Here is a 23,904-nt window from a genome sequence, read left to right as displayed (position 1 = left end):
TCAGGTTATGTCTACAATATGATAATGTACTGTACAGTACACAGGAAGCGACACAGATATAAAAAAACAGCGTCTAGGGATCAGATATATCAACTCTCAACAAATCAATAAAAATAGTATTGTATTTGATGGATAAATTATTGAATAAGGGCCATAGATTATTTGTAGATAACTATTATAGCTCCCCTTTAATAGATTTTAAAACAGATGCGGTCGGCACCATAAGAAAAAAACACGAAGCTGACAAAAGAAATAAAAAATAAAAAAAATGAAGACAGGAGAATTTCTAGCGTTTTACAGAAAAAAGTTGATGGCATTGAAATGGTAAGATAAGAAAAAACTATGCATGCTATCAACTGTTCATGATGCTGAAGTGATCCTAGTACCGACCAGAAAGTAAGTCTATTCTTATATTCAGAAAGTAATTTTAAATTAGCTTAGTTTTAAAATCTATTTATTTTTGAATTGTAAGATGGAGAAGAAAAATTGAAACCACTTGTCTGTGTAGAGTATAGTAAAGAAATGGGGGGAGTAGATTTAGTCCACTGCATCACGACAAACTTCATTGTGAGGATTCGCCTAAAAAAATATTATCAGAAAATGTTTCGGCACCTACTGGACATAACAATTTTCAATTCCTTTTTCTATATAAAAAGTATGGAGGTAAATATGTTTGCATTTTCAAGTTAATCGCTTTTATGCCTTATATATTGTAATATAATATATAAATGCATACTGAATTATATTTCAATACACATAATTTTACAGGAACGTTCTCTCAACTGAACTTCCGGCTTTAACTTGTGGACCAAATTATAGAGAAGTACTGTACGTCAGTACCTGCAAGAAGACACATTAATAATAAGAATACATTCATGGTAATAGAGCAGGATGCACCGCCACTTACGGAGCTCATTTTGAATGTCCTATAAACATGAGTCCTATTCTCAATAGTTACGAAATAATTCACTGTAAAAAGCGCGTAAACCTGGACTAATTTGGAAGTTGAAAATAACATTTACTTCCAAGTTTTTTTTTTCAAATCTCCACCTTTTGAGACCTCCTGAACCCAAAAGTAAAAAAAAAAAAAAAAGACAAAAAAATTCCGTGGGTATGTGTTTGTGTTGGCGTATATTTCACTTAATATCGCATAAGGGCTGAAGATAATTTGGCACGGTAGCTTGTATATAAGGAGCATTGATGCAATCGTGGTTGTGAAAGGTCAAAGGAATGGAGAGATAGTGTGGTCACGTATTATACCTCGAGAGGGGTCGGACTTAATGACAACATTCTATAAAACCTATAAAACTCATCCCTATCCTCGGAATTAAGCTTTTTGCCATTCGATAATAATTATTTTTTTATAACAAAATTTCTTGACAGATCATAAATAGAATTTTATAACAGCCGGAAAAGTTACGTAACTCGTTGCAGATTTTATAAGCTTTTATTAAATTATATAGACTATAAACTAATATTTTATACAACAGATTTCCGCTTTTACGACTTAACTGGTTCTCGAAAATCATCAAACCCAAATTTACCTTCCGCTCAATATCCTAAATTAAGATTCTATTAAACACTTCACCGAAATATGACAAAAAAAAATTTGTCCTTAAATATAGCATTGTATAAATCATATCAATCGTTAAAAGCGGGAATCTATTAGTGTATATCGAGAGAGAAATAACGAAACAAAGAATATTGTGTAGATGACTTTTATTAATTCCCATTATTTTAAATAGGGGAGATTCATTTATGATTACACACACATTATTTCACAACACTTGTTTTTACCATCGAAAAGAACAGACGAAAGGAATTGATTTAAACACCAGGTACTTCATTACTGCATTTCATGAAAGAACAGACTGACCATTTTCTATACTTATGAGTTTGTTTACAATTATTCCGAAACAGATTTTTAATACTTTCGGTTAATTAATTTTTCACAATAGTCACACCAACACAACATGACATCAACCCGTTTTTTTTTTTTTTTTTGGTATTTTTAATTTTTTTTCTCTGGACAATAAAATCCTTCGTTTTGGACAGAGTTGGAAACTTTCTCACGTTTTAAATTTCTTGTCAGTGAAAGATCAAAATAATATATATTTATATAATTTAAGTTTTAAGCAGGCACGTTGGTGGTGCTTTGCATATTGAAATTCTATAGAACCACCTCTCTAGGACGGTTTGCATTTTTTTTTTTTTTTATAAATAGTAAAAAGTACTTTTACATCTTTTTGCAAAAAATCAAAAGCGCATTTCGTTGTCTATTTAGCACCCTTTATATGTAAAAAAATCAATTTGATCCTTTTTTTCTTTGTTAAATATTTGGAAGATTACGAATTACCAACTCCATACAGAACAAAGAAATGGAAGCATAGAAGAAAATAGTAATGTCAAGTGCTGCTTATTATTATTATCATTATTATTATTATTAATTTTTACGTTTTTTCTAACAAATAAATAACAATCATCGTACACTCTTATGGCCACTCTTACTAGACTTTTTTCATTATGGCACAGTGATTAAATGAACCATCAATATATACACAATAGAATTCTTACATACATCACAATATAATACACAATCTGTGGGACTATCATACTACTTAACAAGACAGGAAACTTTTTTTAAAGAAATAAATAATTTTTAGTGCAAAGAAATATATATATATTTATACATTTGAAAGTTTTAGTTAATTTATTCATTATACTAATAATGAATATTCATTAAATACATTTTAAAAAGTAAAAACTATCCAATAATAAAGAAGAATAAAATTCACAGTTAAATTATTGAACAGTTGCTACTTTTTTTTTCATTTTATCATAAAATAAACCGAAATATTTAATTAGAAAATGCGGTGCGTACAAAAGATTGATTGCATAGCTGACGTTGCTGCCCATAGTTTATCCTGTCAAGAATCTTAATTTTTTTCGTTGAACATAATTGCAAAATACCCGTCTGATAATTACACCTGAAATTTGCAAAATGCTGCATTTATCATATTATAAACTACAACAGATTCACTTGAACTAAAACAAAATCTTGGCAAACGCTATTTGGTGACTATATACAAAAAAAAATATATATATATATTAACAATATATTTTACAGAATGATATTTCTCTGACTTTTTTAACAATATGAACATGAAGGAAAAACAGAACAGAACAAAATATAGAAACCATATTTTTTTTTTGGCAACCAAATATTTTCTAATTAAAATTTTGACCGCATCTATGGCACAGTTTAACTTGTCATTTCACTATTTTAAAATTTTATGACAATCTAACTAAATACACAAAATATATTCAAATAAATATCGGAAAACTCTTCAAAAATTACAAACTTTCTATACATTTAGGAGCTTTTTTTTTATTTTAAACAACTTAACATTTTAGGACTCAATCATTTATTATCATGGTTTAACCAAAATTTGATAAAATAAATGATCAATCACTATAAATGTTTTTGATTTGTTTAAAATAAAAATCAGCATTTAAATAAATGAAATTTTGTAATTTTATTATTAATTTTTCAACAAACTGAAAATATTTTAGTGAACTTCCTATTTTTGATAATGATTTAAGATTACCAATTTCAAGAAACCTTATGCAACAGACACAAATACAAATATAGTATATATGCAGTGCCCAAATATATTTAGGTGGGAATTAATTATTATCTGGATAATTTATCCTATTGTCAACTTTAAAATAAAACTGTTTGATCTAACATAGGAATGCATAATAATATATGAAATTAGTTAGTAATAAAAATAATGCCATTAATTAATGTGATCCTGACGTAACCAAGTGTTTTGGGTTGTTATAAGTTATCTGCTTAATTTTGAATATTCTCATTAAAATTCAATATTTTCTTTTCTTTTTTTTCTTGTAATAGAATTTACAACAAAATGTTTGTTTCCCTATTTTTACATCTTTCTGATGGATGATGAATTTAACTGTACAATATTATATACAGAATGAAGAAACTTAACAATGAAATTTATCACTTTCACACTGACTCACTCATACATGCACACAAATATACATGAACATGTGTGTGACATCCGACGTTGTATTCGTAAAAGCTTCATCATCAAATTGAGAAATAGGAATATTTCCTATAAATTTGACAGTAATCTTAATAAATTTTTTTCTATACATCTATGCATAATTTACAATGGATCAAACTAAGTAAAATCTTACAACTTGATCTCTGTCAATGATAAGTCTTCTTGCATGCTTCTTTTTCTCACAAATGACTGCAGCATGTCGAAAAGACTTCTGTACATTAACAAAATAATAATAATAATATAATAATAATAATATTAATAAAAACAATGGCACGCTATTTAATTGTACAGGGTCTTTTCACGTAGAATTGATGATGCTATACAATCCCTACATGCATAGATGAGTCAGACGTCAATCCAGCAACCCTCTGTGTGGGAAACTGTTTTGTATTGTTGTGTGGTGTTGAAGACACAACAGAGTTTTTGGAAAGCTTAGATAACATTGGACTGTTACCAGAAGTCTGTTCTACTGACAGAAGATCAATAGAAATGTTTTTTGTGTCATCTTGATCAGCTAAAAAAAGCAATTATTTCAAATTTATTTTAGAAAAAACATTTTTGCAATGATAAATAACAGTTCTTTCATTGTTATATTGTAAACTTACCAGATGATGGCCTCGAAGGATGTAGAGAACCCATACTCCAACTGTGATTCGAAGCTGGCGAAGAGGTGTGAGGAAAACCAGAAGTGGCACAATCTCTTTCTAAATTTGCACTCCCACAGAGAGTGTCCAATTTTTCATTGGAGGAATTTTTTGAAGTATCAGCATAGTCATTTCTGGGAAATATTGGTTTCTCATTTCTTTTATTAATGAGATGTTCTGCCGAAAAAGATCGGCTGGGAGAGAAAACAGGCCACCGCGTGACCTCACTTGGTGGAATTACAGGTGCTTTACTTAATTTATCATGAATGTTTTTCAAATCACTAGGATTGCAACAGTAACTATTCTTTTTGGAAGTTTTTGAAGTGTGGTTGTTGTGGAGTAGTGGTGTATGCTGTTGTGGAGTTCCAGCACTACTCTGACCACTTCCTGTAGTGGTGTATGTACTTGGACAGCTCTGACCAATGTCATCCGAAATATCACTCTGAGCTCCCATAATGCTCCCTAAACTGGAACCTATAAGATATTTCAAATAAGTTTCTAGAATATTTTATTTAAAAACAAGATTTTCTAAAATCTAAATGAAATATTATTGTCCTGACATTTAAGCTAATTTTAAAACTATTAATATTTATAACATAAAAGTAAAAGAATTCTTTAAAATGTGCTCTAAAGATGAAGGGAGAGAGACTTATGTGGACATGTTTGTGGCATAACCTTTAAGTAGATGAGCCATTATTAATATTGGGCATCCTGCATTAACAATGACTTTACATCCTGGACATAACTCTCCAGATATACAATGGTCTGTGGGTCTGAAGCTGAATAGATCTCAGATCCATTTGGATCATGACTGACAAAAACTAGTCATCACTAAGATTTGATTCATTTGTCTGTTCAGTAGTAGTAGCACTTTGAACCAATTGCAGAGATGAAATTTTCTCTAATATATAATAAAATTAGTTTCTAAAGAGCCCCCTTAAAAGTTCAAGAGCTTTTCTGTCAATGGCTTCTCTACATGTGAAAGGTATAAGATATTTGTCCTTGACAGGATTTATTTCTTCCTCATTTTCATCACTCATTTCTTGCAGTTGGTTCTTTACTTCAGCAATGATGTTGACATTGACAAAGCTGTCTGTGAATTTTGTCAAGACCAGATATGGAAACCTTTGGGGCAGAAGGCCCTTATTAACTATACATGAACTTCTGTTTCAGGCCAGAAGCCACATTATTTCAATTCAAAAAATTTCCCTGAACAGTATTAGACAGATGACTAGCAAGACTGTTGTTAACAGGAAAAGTGTGATATACAGGGGAGAGACACTACTAAACTTAAGTGCATTGTGACAAAAAATTGCATTCTGGCAGCACGACAATATCACAATAAATAATTGCTTATTTGCCATTTCTGTCTACTTTGAAATGAAAATGATCAATTCACTATCAGCAATGGAAATGTCAACATGCAATCCAAACTTGGATTGTAAAGTGATATTTATACAGTAATTCCAAATAAAGAGATACATGTAGACAAACACATATAGTTGATTGGCCAATAACTCAATAATTTATCAAATCACCAATGTGTTTCACTTTGAAATCCTTTTAAATTTTGAAAGTTTAAAAATAATGATTTTATACAGCTAATATTTTATTGGTATTACTGAATTTGTGTTTAAAAATAATAATGTTACTTTACTGCAAACATCATGAAAATTTTGAATTTTTTGTTGTGCTGAGGCATAATTCTATATAATACCCAAACTTCAACTTTGCCATAATATTTTCCACCTTGAAAATACAAAATTAGATATAAAATAGTTGCTGGATCTTAAATTTTGAATTAGCAAAATATGATCTTAAAACTACTTGTAATTTGACATATAATCATTGCATTTTTTGTTTCTATGGGAGTTAATTTGGAAAAAAATAAAATTTGAGTAAATGATAATTCTGAGTTAAGGAAGTTTGAATTATTGAAAGTCTACTGTAGTATATTCAGATAAAAGTTTTAAAGACTATTCATATTAATTAAATTAAATATGTATTAACATAACTATCTTAAGTAAGTTATAAAATAAAAATAATATGCTATTTGTTTAACATGCATCTTATAGGTTTCCTGTTAAAATAAAATAAAAATATAAAACATAAAAAAGTAATTAAAACAATGATAAAATACAGAAATGAAAAAGAAATAATATTTTAATGCTAAGTAATTAAATTTAAGACATAACACAAAATTATACTCTCTAGACATGTTTCCATTTGGCATCATTAGTTCATAATATCATGCAATAGGTTATAACAAATAAAATTTAATTATTCATTGTTATTGTTTTATGCAACCCAATTCAAATGAGATAGTTGGGTCAAATTTGCAATAATCTTAAAGTCTGATTTGAAATCTGGAAATGATTCATTATTGCAAAATACCAGACTAAAGCCATTATAAATTATAGGTGACCACAATTTCACTCATTACAGATGAGTCAAATCTGTAATGAGGCCATAGCAAGGTAGAGAGATGAGTAACCTAACTATATCCATGATAAATTACAGGAATCTGGATCAAATTCAAATACTTTTCCCTCTGGCAATAGGTTGACATTTACCAAGCAACAATTTGCACAACTTGATTTAAATGATTGTAGCAAATTACAGTAGATATTGTTAATTAAAACACACCTTAACAAACTTCAGCAAAAATTTAATAATCAAAAACATTTTCAATTACTTTGATGGATATACTTCAGTTAGACCATATAAAAAGAATAAACACATTCAAATATCTTAAATTTAATAATCAAAGATAAACATTTTAGATTATTAAATTTTTCCTAAAATTTGTTAAGGTGTATATTTTTAATTGACTTAAAACTCTAGTTGTGGGTATTTTTTTAGATATTATTCTAAATGTTTTCTTTTTTGATGATTTCTATTTTTCAACTTATAATTAAAAATCATATTGTTCAGAAAAATTGAATAAAATCACTTTTTTAAAACATAATAAAAAATCAAAAATTGAATTCACTCCTCGTGTATCCAGAAATCAAAAACTTATATATGAATATAACTGATGATTTCATCAATATTCCCAAAAATTACAAGAACTAATAGGAAAAATCATCATTTAACTGTATTATAGGAAAATGACTTACAATAAAATTTATATTTGAAAAGAATAAATATCTAAATTTAAATTTTTATAACAAAATTTACAAAATAAGTAAGAGAAAAACTTTAAAAGTTGTCATTTTTACCTCTTACTAAATGAGTGAGATGTGTTCTATCATTTAATAAAATGAGACTGTGATGTTTCACACCATCAGAAGGAAGAAGTTCATCATTACTGTGCTTGGCACTATCACCTGTCCCACTATCTTTGCTGGAATGTTCTGAAATAAGAAAAATTTTATGACATCTCATTTCATATCTAGCTAACACAATCCCTTATAAATTTTCATACCAGAATTTGAATCCAAGAACAAATGTGGGACAGATTCTTTATATTCTTCAGTACAAGTAGTAGGATAAGTAGCAAATGGTGCTAATTCACTTGGTATAGCTGCTTCATCAGAATTAGTTGGTGCATATTCCTCAGCACGTTTTCTTGTTTGATATATAATGATTATCCAAACTAGTGACGTACCTACTACACAACACACAACTGCTATAACAATTATACCAGTAGCTGTACTATCATCTTGTGATCCAGATTCTCTGTCAGAATCTATTAAAAATAATTTTTAAAAATTAAATCATATTTTAAAAGGAAATTCAATATAATGGAACAATTATTTTTCTTTAATTACACTGTAAAAAGTTATGAGGGTTATCAAATAAGTATAGAGACTGACTGATTTCTTCTTTTCTTTGGAACTACTGATGGCTAGTTTCATGTATGACAGGGGTGTCCAACCTTTTTGTTTCTTTGGGCCGCATTGGAAGAAGTCAAGGAGTTTTGGGCCACAAGTATATTGAATATATACTTGTGCCCAATATACAAGTATATTAAAGGATTAACATGTCTAGATTATAATAATAAGTATTAAATCTTTATCATAAAAAAGGATATTTTAAAAAATTACTTCTACAGACACTTTCAATTTTTACTTAGAAATAAATTCATTTATTATAAAAGAGACAAACGAAAATTTATTTGAAAAACACAAATATTTGTTTTATTTGGGTCTCTAATTAATAAAAAGCAATGAAACACCATTTTAAAGTGCATTTTTATTCAACTAATAGGCCTATATAAATAATATGTAGCCCAAGAAGTAGCCAAAGCGCCAAATGATATTTTTTATGTCAAACCAAAAAAAGTAGCACATTTGGTGCAAATGTAGCCAAATCTTGCAACGTTGGAAGAAATACTAAATAAAGCTGGAGTTGTGACTCAAAGGATTATAGACCAAATGCGGGGAAAGGAGAGAAAAGACAAACAATAAAAAAAGTGAGAAAGGTTGGAAAATTAAGGGTCAATGTTTGCATAACAGATCTATTTAACCTTTCTCACTACTTTTTATCTTTTGTCCTTTCTCACCTTTCCCACCTTTTCCCAAATTTGGATCTATAATTCTTTGAGTCACAACTCCAGCTTTATTTAGTAATCCTTCCTCATTCACACATCTCCAAGTATTTGAAAATATTTCCTTTCCACTCAAAAACAAAATATGATTAAAGGTTTAAGACTTTGTGAAACTTCTTTTTTGAGTTTATGCCATTGAAATAAATAAATAATAAAAAAATTAAAACATTTGTTGGTTTTGTTTACATGTTTATTGGGCCGAATGCGGGCCGTGGGTTGGACACCCCTGATGTATGACATACATTTCTGCATCTAATGAAAGAAACACAAACTCTTCTGGAAATCAGAAAGAAGGATAACTATAAGTGATGAGCAGCAAGTGATGATAAAATTTCCCACAATGGAAGAAATCAAATCAACAGATATTTACAAATATTCAGTGATGACACCGTGGAATGTTCCTGGCATTTAAATCATGGATGGACAACCCATGGCCTGCGTAAAATATGAATAAATATATCAATTTCCCAGCTTAAGGATGTACGCAGCAAAAAATCAAACATTACTTTCTACAACTTATGTATGTGAATAGTTTTTCCCGCAATGAATTTAATATTAAGAAACCGGCTAACAGACTCACATCAAAACTAATTTAAAACTAGCAGTGACTAATCTTTAACCAAATATTTATGACATATTATGTTTATGTCAGTTCCAGAAGCTAAATTAAGCATACCTATTCTAATTTATAATTATATATGAATAAATAATTGTGATATACCAGCATTTTTTCCCCTTTTCTCTTGTATGCAGCCTGTGTCAGTTCAAAAATTTTGAAATGTGGCCCTTACATAGAAAAAAGTTGCCCATCCCTGATTTAAATGATGCAGTCAATACTATCAAAAATTTATCAGACATGCTGTGCCCAAGTCTTTCATCACTTCAGAGCTGATTTATATTGTGGAGGACAAGATTTTGAGTATTTGCAATGTTGTATATTGTAACATTGCAGGCATAACATAGTGATTGACTCCTCTTGGAAATGAGTATTAGTCATACATTATTATCTCTAAGGAACTATAATTTCAATATCACAAAATTTACTAATGAGAGTTCACAGTTGAATTTTCATACAAATCAGCATCAAGATTTATTATAACACGAAACTGAACGTGCAAAATTCCTGCTCCATATCACTGCAAAAGATTCATTCATCATTACATTCTCAATTCCAGACAAGCCTCAATGTCAAAACTCTTTCCTGCTCATAAAATTCAGAGCATAGTTGATGACAAGTAAAGTAAGGACATTCGTTGTATAGGAACAGAGCTTATGGAATTAATAACCAAAGAATGATTCATCAATAACACCTATTGGAAACCAGAATTTGTAAAGTCATACAAATGTATCATATTGTAATCTGACAATGCCACACCATACTATTGCTAATCTGACCTTGTTTATTATTGCTAAAATTGGTCAAGTGCTTTCTTATTCTATCTATAGTCTTAACTTGGCATCTCATGACTCATTTCTTTAGCATTCAAAGAACATCTTGGTAAAGAGAGAAATTCAAAGACAAGCTCTTTTATTTTGACAGGAATTAACCAAAAATTTGTAACTACTGGTATATATGACAATTGACAAACAAATGGAAAAAAGTGTTTAACATTCTTAGGAGATTGTCAAAAATTAGTATTATCAGTTTGCTAGACGTGCATCCATATTATATAAAATTAATCCAGATACTTATTTGACAACATCTATATTAAACTAGGAAATATGAAATTGTATTTACTATAATTTCTTTTAATAAAACTTTGAATAAAAATTATTCAAATTTAATTATGATCTTACTTGTAAACATTTTATTTTAGCACACAAGTGCTGAAATAAAATGTTTACAAGTAAGTACAACATGCAGGATGAGTTTGAAAGTTACAAATTACATGTTGTTTTATAAATAGCAATAATGTAAACTTAACTATATCTATAAATTTTATATAATGAAATATTTCTATTAATTAATTAATTATATAAAACATTTATTACACAATTAATTAAACATTCACCTGAATAAATAGTCAAGTAAGATGAATCTCTTTCTGTTCCTAGAGTATTAGACATTTCACATGTATATTCACCACTGTCAGAAACTTGACTTTGCACTATTACTAATAATTGATTATCTACTGTAAAAAAATGTCTCTCTGTTGGAATGAGTGGTCCACCATCTTTTAGCCAAGTTAGTTTAGGTTTTGGACTACCAGAAGCAAAACATTCTAAGACAGCTGTTTCTCCTGATTTAGTTTCTTTATCTTTCATTGCTCTAACAAATGATGGGGTTTCTTCAAAAGAAAAATATGTTATGATGACTTTTATTGTGAGTGAAAATTTTAAATATAATTAAAATTATAAAAAACATTAAATTAAATTTATACACAGAAGATAAGTAAATAAAAATATAAGAGTAATCAAAGAAGCAACATAAAATACCTAGTACAGTGAGGGATGCATTGGCCATAACAATTCCAGCATCATTTTTGGCTGTACAAGTATAGACACCCATATCAAATGGTTTTACATCAACAATAAAAAATACATCATCACTTGGCATGACATGCATTCTTCTTTCTCTTGCAGCAGGAAAATCATCTCCACCATCTTTCTGCCAAGCTATTTCAGGTGTTGGAGAACCTTCAGCCGCACATTCTAACCTTGCAACACTGTCAACTTTAACAGTAATGTCTTCAGGTGTTTTAGTAAATGTTGGAAATACTGTAAAAAATAATATTTACATAAAAATTTAAAATTTTATAATCTATAACATATCAAATTTCTTAATATTAATTTCATATCATGAAAATGTCATAAATCTGAAATCTCAGTTTATAGTAAACAGACAAATAACTTATATAAACTATAACTATATTGTATAAAAGCTATAAATAATCTTTTGGAATATTTTTTGAAAATAAAATAATAAATTTTGAAAATAAAACTTAAGTTGATGAACATTCATTTATTAAAGAATTTAATTTGAAAGAAAAACTATTCTTTTTTCATTTATTTATATTATAAAAAGCTTTTATTTCTAACAGATTTATATGATGATAGGAAAAATAAAATAATAAAAATATAAAAGCTGGAAAAAATAGAAATCTAAATATATCCAATAACTAAACTAAATTTATTTAAATATTCTGTTATATTCAACAATTCTTTACATTCTGAACTTAATCAGTTTAAACAAATGTTCACCTGAATGTTCACTTTAACCTAATAAGTCTATGCTAATAAACTAACCAACCATCTATTAATGTATCTATTTTCTAAACTATACACATGATAAGAGTCAAAAATAATCCAAACTTTTAATATAACTTTAATTACATTAATATTAAAATAAGCACCTTTTGTAGCTACATACATCTGCTAGATTACATACTATTTGTCAAAACAGTACTGGAAGTCATTTTTGTGATGTCTTTAAAGACTCTAAGCATAGTGGCTTCCACTTTAATTTTAATCAATCACTCCTGGTCAGCAAAAATCTAACCAAGAAGGACATAACAGTCTTTTTCCAATCTCCTCATGCTCTTAATTTTACCTCTGCAGATTCTTATCTGTTTCTAAAACAAAAAGTTGAAGAGCTATAGAGAGATTCCAATAAACAGCAGAGTGGAAATTGCAACAATGAAAACCACTAAAGACATTACAAAAATGGCTTTCAGAACTGATTTGACAAGTGTATAAATACCGATAGAAGTATATAGGTGCAGAAGGAGCTTATTTTGAAAGTTGTGTGATGTAAAAATTTTTGTGTATTTGTATAATAAAACCTGTGCCAAAAATTTGATTTATTTTGACTCTATTTTTGTATCACAAAATGTTTAAATAATAAAACTTTGTATCTTACAGCTAAACTGATTACAATAAATACTTATAGATATCATAAATATTTGCAATTCAATTAGAACATGCAATTTCATATAATAACATAAAGATAAATGAAAAACTATACCATGAATTGTTATTTGAGCTTTCTGAGAATAAACTGAACCAAACTCATTAGAGATGACACACTGATATTCTCCTTTATCATTGTCATTGATAAAACGTATATGTAATAAACTTGCATAGTCAATAATTGAACCTTTACCAGCAGTGGCAAAATTTTCTACTTCTGCATCTTTTAGTATCTGTAAAATACAAGTATTTTCATTAATAAGAAACAAAATTATTTCTATTCTTGTTTTTTTAGAAAATAAGTAAATAATTTCACATCATATTTTTTGAAACATTTTAATTAATAAGTAAATAGATAAGAAAAATTCCAATAAATTAATATAGTAAATGATTATTACATTTATAAGAATGTATTGAAAAAGTGATAATTCAAGAAAAGTTATTTTAAAAAATTGCCTGTAAGTGCATCAATAATTTGACATACATAATCACTTTAAATAAGATTTAAGTTCTTTTTAATGCAATTTAACATTAAATTAAATCTAAGTATATTTTTTGCAAATACATCTTTGATTTGCTTTAAATTTATTGAAATATTAAATCCAACTAAATACATTTTAATTATTTAAATTTTATGATTTAATTATGAGTTCTGAAGGAATTCAAAATTACAATTTATCTCATATTATTAAACATTAGTCTTTATTGAGTTTTCCGAAGTTATATTTATGCTAGTTTTAATTAATTATCAATGGAATTTAATATTAGGATTCTGACTTTGATTACTTTTTATATATGCATTTTCATATTACTGTACTGTTAAACAATTTTAAACAGGTTTCACTGAAAACCATTTCTATTTAATAAACACTTAACATCCATATTAAAACCTTATTTATCTATTATAAATTATATTTATCTACTAAAAGCTATAACAAACCTCATTATTTCTCTTCCACAGAAAAGTTGTTACAGAATTACTACTGCTGGCTGCTTTGCATACAAGGGTTATATTATCATCTTTCAAAGCTACTTGGGTTTGAGGATGTTCAGTAATATAAGGTTTAGGAAAATCATCTAGTAAAAAAATATATTAATTATTTTAATAAGTGAAAAATTGGCTTTATTTGGCTGCCTAGAATAAAATTTTTCCAATTATAAGATATTTCTTTAGAAAAGCTTTTTCCACCAGTAAACTCATAACTTATTCTTGCATACTAGGATTGCATTCAATATCATTTGTATTTGGAGATGACAATTTCTCTAAAATGAAGGTCAGGAATGTAGAAATCCTTTCCAGATGATCCTTTATCTCATTGTTTCAGTAACAAGAAGCAATTTATCCTGTTCTGGAGGAATGCACTGCTGAGATAAGCAATCTTTAAGAAGAAAGCAATATTATAATTTTCTAACTATCTGCTTTTTTTAAATATTCTTTGCTGTTATATAATTTATAACATAATTTGTTGTTATTATCTGTTACATATTATAAAAATAAATTATTTTATTTTATTGTAAATGACTTTATTTAGATGCCTGAAACTATCTAGAAAGGAGAAAAGAATTCATAATGAAAGGTTATAGATGATGACCAAATTGAAAAAATGTTTTGTGTTATAGGAGAAACTAACACTAATCTCAGATCAGCATTGTTTTGGAAGTGATGTATCTGAAGAATTTGGAAAATTGCAAAATAATGAAAACGAAAAAATGGAAAAACAAAATAATAATATTGAGATATCAGATGGTAAAAAACTGATAAATATTAGTTTTTCTGAAAATTAATGACATAATTTTTAATAATAATTGAGTTCAAAAAATAAAAATATACTTGTTTTTTTTGTCAGTATTTTACAATAAAATCATTTAACAAAATTAAATCCAAAAATTTTTCGTAATTAAGTATTTTCTGTTTAAAATATAAGATAAGTAGAAGCAAGACTAAATCAAATAATGGCAACCTTTCTATAGTAAACAGCTATACAACTTGTCACTATTTTGATATGAGATTAGACACTAAAAAATAAATTTTTTGCAAATTCCACATAAAAGAAATACTGCATTTTGTAATTGAAATGTGAATAATATGGATAACTCATGTTCATATTGATTGCTTATAGCCTTATAAATTTTTTTCACTGGACACATGTACATTGTAAGTGATTTATAAGTCTATGTTTGAGAATTTATATCTATAGAAAAACTTGTAGAGGCCACAGGTTGTCCATGCCCACATGAAATATTCTGAATATAAGCAAGACAACTTGTAATAACATTTGCATGAGAGGTGTCACTAGATAGTTGCTTCACAACGTGAGATCCCATATGGAACAAGGCATCATGCAATAGTTTCAGCAACAAGACTGGAAAATATTGTTCAACTCCAATCTTATGCTGAGGATTATCACATACTTGGCTCTTTCAAGCAGCATCAGCATCTAGTCAGTTCACACTTTCAGACAAATGGCAAAATGAAACATGTCAGCATAGGGCTCCATTAACATGATTCAGACTTCTTTCACATGATATCAGACTTGGTATCACACTGACACTAGTACTTAAATAATGAAGACTTTGTGGGATATTAATGATATTTCTTGCTACATATTATCATATGTCAATATGAAAATAAAATTCACTGTTCCATACACAATGGAACATTATTTATCAACCAAATTATAAGTTTTCCATAAATAAACACTACTGGCCATTAAAATTGCTACACCAGGAAGGTGGCACACCACACACATGAAATTTGCATGACAAATAGAACATGCTGTGATATGTGAATGATTAGCTTTTCAATGCATTCATGCAAGGCAGGCGATGGTAGTGACACCTACAATGTGTATAAAAGAAGGGACTTTACAGGAGGTTTCTTATATAGAAATTGCATTTGAACACTGTTTTCTGGTAAGAGCATTGTTGTTATGCCTCGTGTAACGAGGTGAAATGCCTACCAGCACATGTCTGACTTTGATCGAGGTCAAATTGTAGTCTACCAGGATTGCGGTTTATCATACCACAGTATTGCTGCTTGTGTTGGTCACGATCCCATGACTGTCAGCAGAATATAGAATCAATGGGTTCAGGATAGTCATACAGAACGCCATGCAGGATCTCAGCAGTCTCCATCACTAACAGTCGAGAAAACAAACATCTTATCCATATTGCCTTAAAAAATTGTACAGCCACGTCACAAACGCTTATTCAAGAAATGGGGTCATTTGCAAGACAACAAGTGTCTGCACGAACAGTTCGATGATGTTTGCAGCAGCATGGACTGTCAGCATGGCGACAATGGTTTTAACTACCCTTAATGCTTCATTACAGGCAGGAGCACCTCCAATGGTGTGATCAATGACGAACCTGGACGCAGGAATGGCGTAACGTCATCTTTCAGACGAATCTCAGTTCTGTTTAGAGCACCATGATGGCTGCATCAGTGGTGGCATTGTGGAGAACGCACATTGCCAGATTGTATTTGACATCATCATACTGGCCCATCATCTGGAGTGATGGTATGTGGTGCCATTGGATATATGTCTCGATCACCTCTTGTTCACATTTTCAGCACTTTGAACAGCAGCCGTTACATTTTTGATGTGTTAAGGCCTGTGGCTCTGCCCTATCTTTGAGTCCATAATGCTACATTTCAGCAGGACAATACACAACCATATGTTGCCCGTATTGTCCTGACCTTCCTTGATACAGAACATGTTCGACTGTTACCCTGGTCAGCACATTCTCCTGTTCTCTCTCCAATTGAAAATGTCTAGTCAATAGTTGCCGAGCATAGTGACTGGCAAGTGGCATGCCACCACTTGCCAGTCACTATGATCAATGACCTGTGGCATAGTATTGAAGCTGCATGGACTGCTGTACCCATACATGCCATCCAATCTCTGTTCGACTTCATGTCCAGGCAGATAAGTGTTGTTATTGCTGCCAAAGGTGACTACTCTGGGTATTGATTTCTCAAGATCTATACCTCCAAATTTCCTGAAAATTTGATTATTTGTTCTTCCCACTATAATGTATGTGTCTAATAAATATCATTCTGTTTTTTGCATTCCTTCCTGGTGTAGCAATTTTAATGGCCAGTAGGGTATTTAAATACTTATGAATCATACTGATATTTTAATTTTAAATTACTGATAAATACATAACTAATTTCATAACTTTTACATCATAAAAAATTAATTCATATTAAAAATATATAAATTTGTACTTTACTAAATTAAAATAATAAGAAAAAACTTATTTACCACAAGTAAAATTTTTAGAATTGACTTCAATAACACTTTTATTTTTTAACCATTCTGGATGATTGCAATTAGCTATGACAGACTGCTGGAATTTAAATAATTCTAACCATTCACGAAACCATTGGAGTGAGCAATCACAAAGTAAACTGCTACTGTTGAATCGTCTATAATAAAAAAATGTATTTGTACACTTAAAATACAGACTATAATTTCATTTAGCATTCACAGCAAATTTTAAGGTCAAATAACATAATATAAAAACTATAGATGATATTAAAAATATATAATTATTTGAAATTTTATTCTATATATTTAATGATCTATCACAGTCAGTTATTATAAAGAAAATAGTATGGTTTTAAACTTTATCAAATAATAAAATTTGGGGATATAAAAATAAAAAAATATGCAGATATATCCTAATTAAGGATAGTATAAAATTATAAAAAATACTTATAATATTTACCTAACAGTAATTAACTAAAGTAGAAAGATTCTTAAATATTAAAACTTTAATAAAAAATTTCTAACTGGTTTGGCCTATTTCTTTATTATTAAAATTTTTTAAAACATTTATGTAATAATTGAACTAAAACAAGTACACAGTGTCCAAGAATAGTTATGCATTAGAATAAATAAACACTGATTTACAGATTCCAATGTATAATTACTTATGAATATTGTATACTTGTTTTAATTTGTCTTTATCTTTACATGATAGAAATTACAGTGGTACCTCGGTATACGTCTGCTTTAGAATACATCCAATTCGGAATACGTCCTGTTTGGACGAAACAAATTTTGCTCAGTATACGACTTTTGTTCGGTATACAACTTAATTCAATTATACGGGCCATCTATAAACAAGTAGCACTATCGGTGTACTAGACCAGACTAGACATTCGCGATGCCATGGTTTATAACTTTGTTAAATTTCTTCTGATTTTAAATTTTAAGTAAAATTTTATTATTTTTATTAATCATGAATTGCAAAAAGGCAAATGAAAAGCAACAGAAAACTAAAAAAATGACCAGAATCACAATGGAACTGAAAAAAGAGATGTTGAGGAATATGAAAGTGGCATGCATGTTCGAGATTTAACTGTTGCATACCATATTCCGAGAACAACGATATCAACAATCGTGAAAAATAAAGACATTATTAAATCTGCTAACGTTGCAAAAGGGGTTAAATCAATTTCTAAACAGAGATCGAAGACATTAGATCATTAGAAATTGCTTTTGCTTTGGATAACTGAAAAACAGTGTGCTGGAGACAGTGTATCAGAAGCAATTATTTGCGAGAAAGCTAAAAAGATACATGCTGATCTCATGAAAAATCAAGCAGAAACTAGCCAGGAAAGCGAGGTGTTTAAAGCCAGCCATTTTTTTTACACGAGAACGGATTAATCATTTTTACATAACTTCTTATGGAAAAGGTTGGTTTGGCATACGTCCTATTCGGTATGAGTCCAAACATTAGGAACGGATTAAGGTCGTATACTGAGGTGAAAACCAATCTTACCAATATAATTTTACATTTATTAGAGTTATACAAATAGCTAAGTAAGTAAGAATATGTTAATTAGTAATGTGATATGATTAATAATTATATGTAACTTCTCTGCTATCTTACGTAGATTCATTGTTAGTTTGAGAGGTGTCTTTATATTACTTATCATTGTTTTTGTGTGAGTATATACATTCTCTTTTGTATCACAAAGAAAAGATTGTGAGTTGAACTAAGAATTCAGTTCAAAAACTAATGTAAGATTTCTATTTATGAAAAATCCTTAAACTTCAATTTCCTGTTTGCAACAAATATTTTTAGAAAAAAATTAACATGTACAGACATATATCACATCTGACAGAATCATTTTCAATATAATTCATAATATATAATAATTATTTATAAATTCTAATTCTTAATGCTTTTTTTGGATGGCTAGGTTTTAAAATGTTTTATAAAATTTTGTATTAAAAAATTACTTACAATTCTTGCAATCTTCTTAGCTCAGAAAAAGCATCTTTTTGAATGGAAGTTATTGGATTGTAGGTAAGATCTAAAGTTTGTAGACGTGGAAGACCTACAAATGCCTTCTTTGCAACAGATTTAATATGGTTATGAGCTAAATTAAGTTTCTTTAATTTTCCCATACCAACAAAGGCACCATTTGTATCTTCAATAGTCCAAGAAATTTCATTATTATTTAGTTCTCTGTAAAATTAAAAGAAGCTATTAGAATGAATATTAAATACATACAGAAATTCATTACATGAAATTATTATTAATAACTTCCAAGCAATAAATACATTTATGTAAGTCAAATAACTTATTCAAAGTCAAATATTTATTTGACCAACAATATATTTATTAACTTTAATTTTGCGAAGATAATACTTTGAAATTTAGCTATAATCAATTGAATCTTTAAAACATTAATTGNACAATTTTCAGAAAACTTAATTTGCTTGACATATAAATTGTATACTGTTATGGTATTTTTTGGTGCTTATCAAATAATTATTAAAGATATAAGCATTTGGCAAGCCATTATCAATATAATTACAGACAGTTCTTAAGTTTCAGACAATTCTTTCTTAAAATTATATATAAAAGTTGAACATCCCAAAGTTGAGCAATAGTGTTGCATATTATAACGAGGTTCTGTTCTCAGGGGAAGATACCTCTTATAAAGATAGGGAAGTTTTAGCTTTTTTCCAGTGAATGTAACAAAATCTTATTTAAAATATTAAAACAGATTAAACAGAAAACAGACAACAATTGTGAAAATTAAGATTTATTATCAAAACTAAAACTGGCAGAAAGCACTGTCACATATCTCAAAAATTCTGTTTGTCAGAGAAAAATGTATGAAAGTACAATTTGGTATATGAAAGAGGAAGGTGTCTGAAAACTAACAACTGCCTATTTAGCAGAAGATAAATTAAATGTAAAATGATAAATGTCACAGTTTATAATGATTGAGTAAATTAAAATGATTAAAATTGAATAAATTCAAGTAAAAACTAATAAGTATATTTATATAAAATAATAGAATAAATCCTTTATCGGTAATTAAAAATATTAATAAATATAAGCAAATATGTACAGTTATGAAGAAACACATAATTTAAATCTGGTTATCTTTGAAAATAAAATGCAAGTGTATTGTTTTACTTTGTTTTTATTTTGAAGAATGTAAATTGTATAACATTGCTTTCATTATGAATGACATAATTTATGTAGTTTCGAAATATGCAACACTCAATCCAAGGAAAAGTTCTTGTTATACCTGATAATAATAAATATTTCTCTTTTTTTTAGATAAGACTAAAATTTAATTCTAATATAAAATACACCAAACAATTTTTAAATAGAAAAATGGATGACTCATAACAAGGATTATCAATCCAACATACCAGAAATTTATAATATATAAAAAGAACTACTCAAAGATATAGAAAATGATTTTATAAAAAGAATATCCTCAACTAATTCAAAACATGATAAAAACAATCACACAAAACCAATTGTAAACAAGGTCATTTCTTTGATTTAAAAAAGAATATATGTCATTTTAAAAATGTAGAACTAATCATTTCTAAATAATACTGTCATAAATTAATTTTGAGCTGACAATATAATAGACTATTTTGTATATTGAAGAGAAAATGCATTTTTAAAATGTTTTAAAAAAGTAATCAATTTAAGGAAATCAATGAAAAATTTATATTCTAGAAACAATAAAAACATTTATGCAATATGAGTCCTTATTTCAAATGAAAATAAAAACTAATTCAGATTTATGTTTTTTAAAATCAAGTAAAGTAACATAACATTGACAAATTAATACATTTTTAAAAAGAATGACAAAGAAAATTGTAATAACTATAGACATATTCCTTAAACTCAATTACCAAATTATTTAGGAAAATAATAAAAACAAGAATTGAATGCAATAAAAATTGTTTGAAGAATTATTACCAATAAAAAACAATAAAAGGCAAAACAAAAGAAGCTAAATGACGGTAAGACAAAAGAACTAGCAAAATATAATGAAAGTAACAATAAAAGTTTATTAAAAGCAAAATGTGAATTTATAACACAAATCTGATAAAGTTTTATATTTTAATAGAAAAATAAGATAACTGAATAGATATACATATATCAAAATTAACTGATACTTACAGAATATGAAGTGAACTCAAAGAACGAAATGATCCTTCTTCAATATATAATATATAATTATATGAAAGATGTAATTTCCTCAATGAATTCAAATTCTTTAACATTTCTTTATTAATACTTCTTAATTCATTATAACTAAGATTCCTAATATTTAAAAATTCAGTTATCAATTATCATTAAATCAATAAAATTACATTAAAATATTGAAAATAATTATTAAATTACTTACAGTTCTTTAAGCTGCTTACAGAATTCCCAACTAAAGTTATCTATTTTTGATATTGTATTATGACTTAATGATCTAAATAAAAATAACAGCAAATTAATACTCTCAATTTTCATATCATTAAAATAATATAAAAGTTTTCTTAAGACTCACAGATGTTGTAATGATGATAAACCATAAAGCCATCTTTTATCAACTCCTGTAATATTGTTATGATCAATATGTCTAAAAAGAAAAAAGAAATATATATAAACTTGTATTTACCAAGAATATACTTTTAATTTTCTTAAATTAAAAATCTTAAATATTAATTGATTTAAATAAAGAAAATGTCCTGAAAATTATATTTTACATTTCAATTTGTCAAATTTTTCTTATCGTATTTATAATATTCTTTTAGTCAAATTTCTAAGATACTTTATGTATAAAAGATGAAAATATTTTCTATAAATATATAATAAATCACTAAATCTAAAACATGTGACTGATCCATATGTTTTTGATTTAGTAATTTATTATATATTTACATTTGACCTCGTTTTCTCCTATACCACATATCTGAGGCATAAAATAAATGTTTTGTGTTCTTCACTCAAAAATAAATAAATATTAATCTTAATGAAAGTAATAGCAAGAATATTTTCTTTTTAACAATGAGTTAATTGATTTTTAATAAATAATTACATAGCATATAATACTCTAACTTGTCTTATTTATAGTAATCAGTTTTATATTTTGAATTATTTTAGAAATATATTTTCTTTTTCAAACCAATCAACTGTTATTTAAAAAAATTCAATGGTATTAAAATAAAAACAATTTCATTTTTATTATGAAATTAATGTCAAATTTTCAGATTATNTGTTCATCCCTGATGATGGTACATTAATCAAATCAAAAATGTTAGCATGCATTGAATACTTCTATTTTTTGAATTATTACTTATTTTATGTATTATATATAAATGGAGAACATTGCCATGTTTAAATATTTTGAAAAAAACAGAAATTTATATACAGTAGACCCCCTATAACACTGTTGATAATTCCATGTTGTACGAGTCACTTAGATTTTACAAATATGTGAGCCGTTCACAGCCCGGCACATATATTTGTAAAATCTAAGATGACTCGTATAACATGGAATTATCAACAGTGTTATGGGGGTCTACTGTACTAAATGTAACTGTTAATTTTGATATAACAATGTTAGAATTATTATATAAGGTGAAAATAAATCCAGACAATATAACTAAATAACAAAATCAATAATGTAACCTAACATATATTAAGGAATATAATAAAATTAGAATTTAAAAACAACATTTAATTTTTACTTACAAAGATTTAATATTATTGAGACCAAAGAATGCGCCATCAGATAACTGATTGATATTATTATATTTTATTTTAAGAGTTTCTAAGGAATTTAAACGTTCGAATATAAGTCCTTCAATCTGCTGTATTCTGTTGCGATTCAGATCTCTGAAAAAGACACAAAAATATAAGCTAAATATATATTATATGTTTTTTATTTGTCTTAATAAATGTAAATAATAATAATTGTAACCTAATTTACTGAAAAAAAGCTACAAAATGAAGTTAAACCATCATCCAAAACATTTTTTCCTGTGTTATATATATATTCATAATCATCATATCATCATAATTATAAAATTGTAAATCTATCATATATGATAGTACAGATTTTACTAAGACACTTATCACTATTTAATTCTATAGCTAGGGTGATTTTTTTAAACAGTGCAATGTCTGAGTACCAAGCAGTGTGGCATGAGTTTACAAATCAGAGAGTGCCAGATTTTTCTTTCACATCCATTTCCTTCAATTTACTCGGCTCTCTTTCAAAGTTAGGAATGTTCCCAGAATTTAAAAGAATGGGATATGATGATCATTCCACCCTCTTATGTTATGTTGGTGGTTATTAAATATCACATTCTGATCAACTCTTTGCTCAATTATAAATTAGTGAATATTTAAATTGAAAATATATATTCAGTGA

At 27.8% G+C, this 23,904-nt stretch overlaps 1 protein-coding gene across 1 annotated transcript; it reads right to left on the bottom strand.

The window, feature by feature from the left end:
- Window positions 1-1,702: 1,702 nt before the first annotated feature.
- LOC111630452 (leucine-rich repeats and immunoglobulin-like domains protein 3) lies at window positions 1,703-23,364 on the bottom strand. The gene is made up of 14 exons (XM_023374554.1): window positions 23,223-23,364; window positions 22,036-22,107; window positions 21,886-21,957; window positions 21,657-21,800; window positions 19,458-19,682; window positions 17,465-17,628; window positions 14,137-14,273; window positions 13,252-13,429; window positions 11,724-12,005; window positions 11,300-11,575; window positions 8,163-8,426; window positions 7,957-8,091; window positions 4,697-5,209; window positions 1,703-4,605 (listed from the first exon to the last, which is right to left on the bottom strand). Exons 4-14 carry the CDS (start codon window positions 21,758-21,760, stop codon window positions 4,409-4,411), a joined length of 2,475 nt encoding a protein of 824 aa, XP_023230322.1. The 5' UTR covers window positions 21,761-21,800; window positions 21,886-21,957; window positions 22,036-22,107; window positions 23,223-23,364; the 3' UTR covers window positions 1,703-4,408.
- Between the last annotated feature and the right edge of the window lie 540 nt (window positions 23,365-23,904).

This window comes from Centruroides sculpturatus, unplaced genomic scaffold (genome assembly GCF_000671375.1).
Source record: "Centruroides sculpturatus isolate CEXI.00-Female unplaced genomic scaffold, Cexi_2.0 scaffold383, whole genome shotgun sequence".
Lineage (NCBI taxonomy): Eukaryota > Metazoa > Arthropoda > Arachnida > Scorpiones > Buthidae > Centruroides > Centruroides sculpturatus.
This window is presented reverse-complemented; position numbering and strand designations above follow the sequence as displayed.

What these genes read in the sequence shown, in the direction of transcription:
- LOC111630452 (XM_023374554.1), bottom strand. Translation starts at nt 21,760, where the DNA reads ATGTTAAAGAATTTGAATTCATTGAGGAAATTACATCTTTCATATAAT. An exon ending in TTCTAAAAATTTTACTTGTG is followed by an intron (nt 14,274 to 17,464) that starts GTAAATAAGTTT and finishes TTTTTTTACTAG; the next exon opens with ATGATTTTCCTAAACCTTAT. An exon ending in TTACTTGACTATTTATTCAG is followed by an intron (nt 8,427 to 11,299) that starts GTGAATGTTTAA and finishes TATTTTTAATAG; the next exon opens with ATTCTGACAGAGAATCTGGA.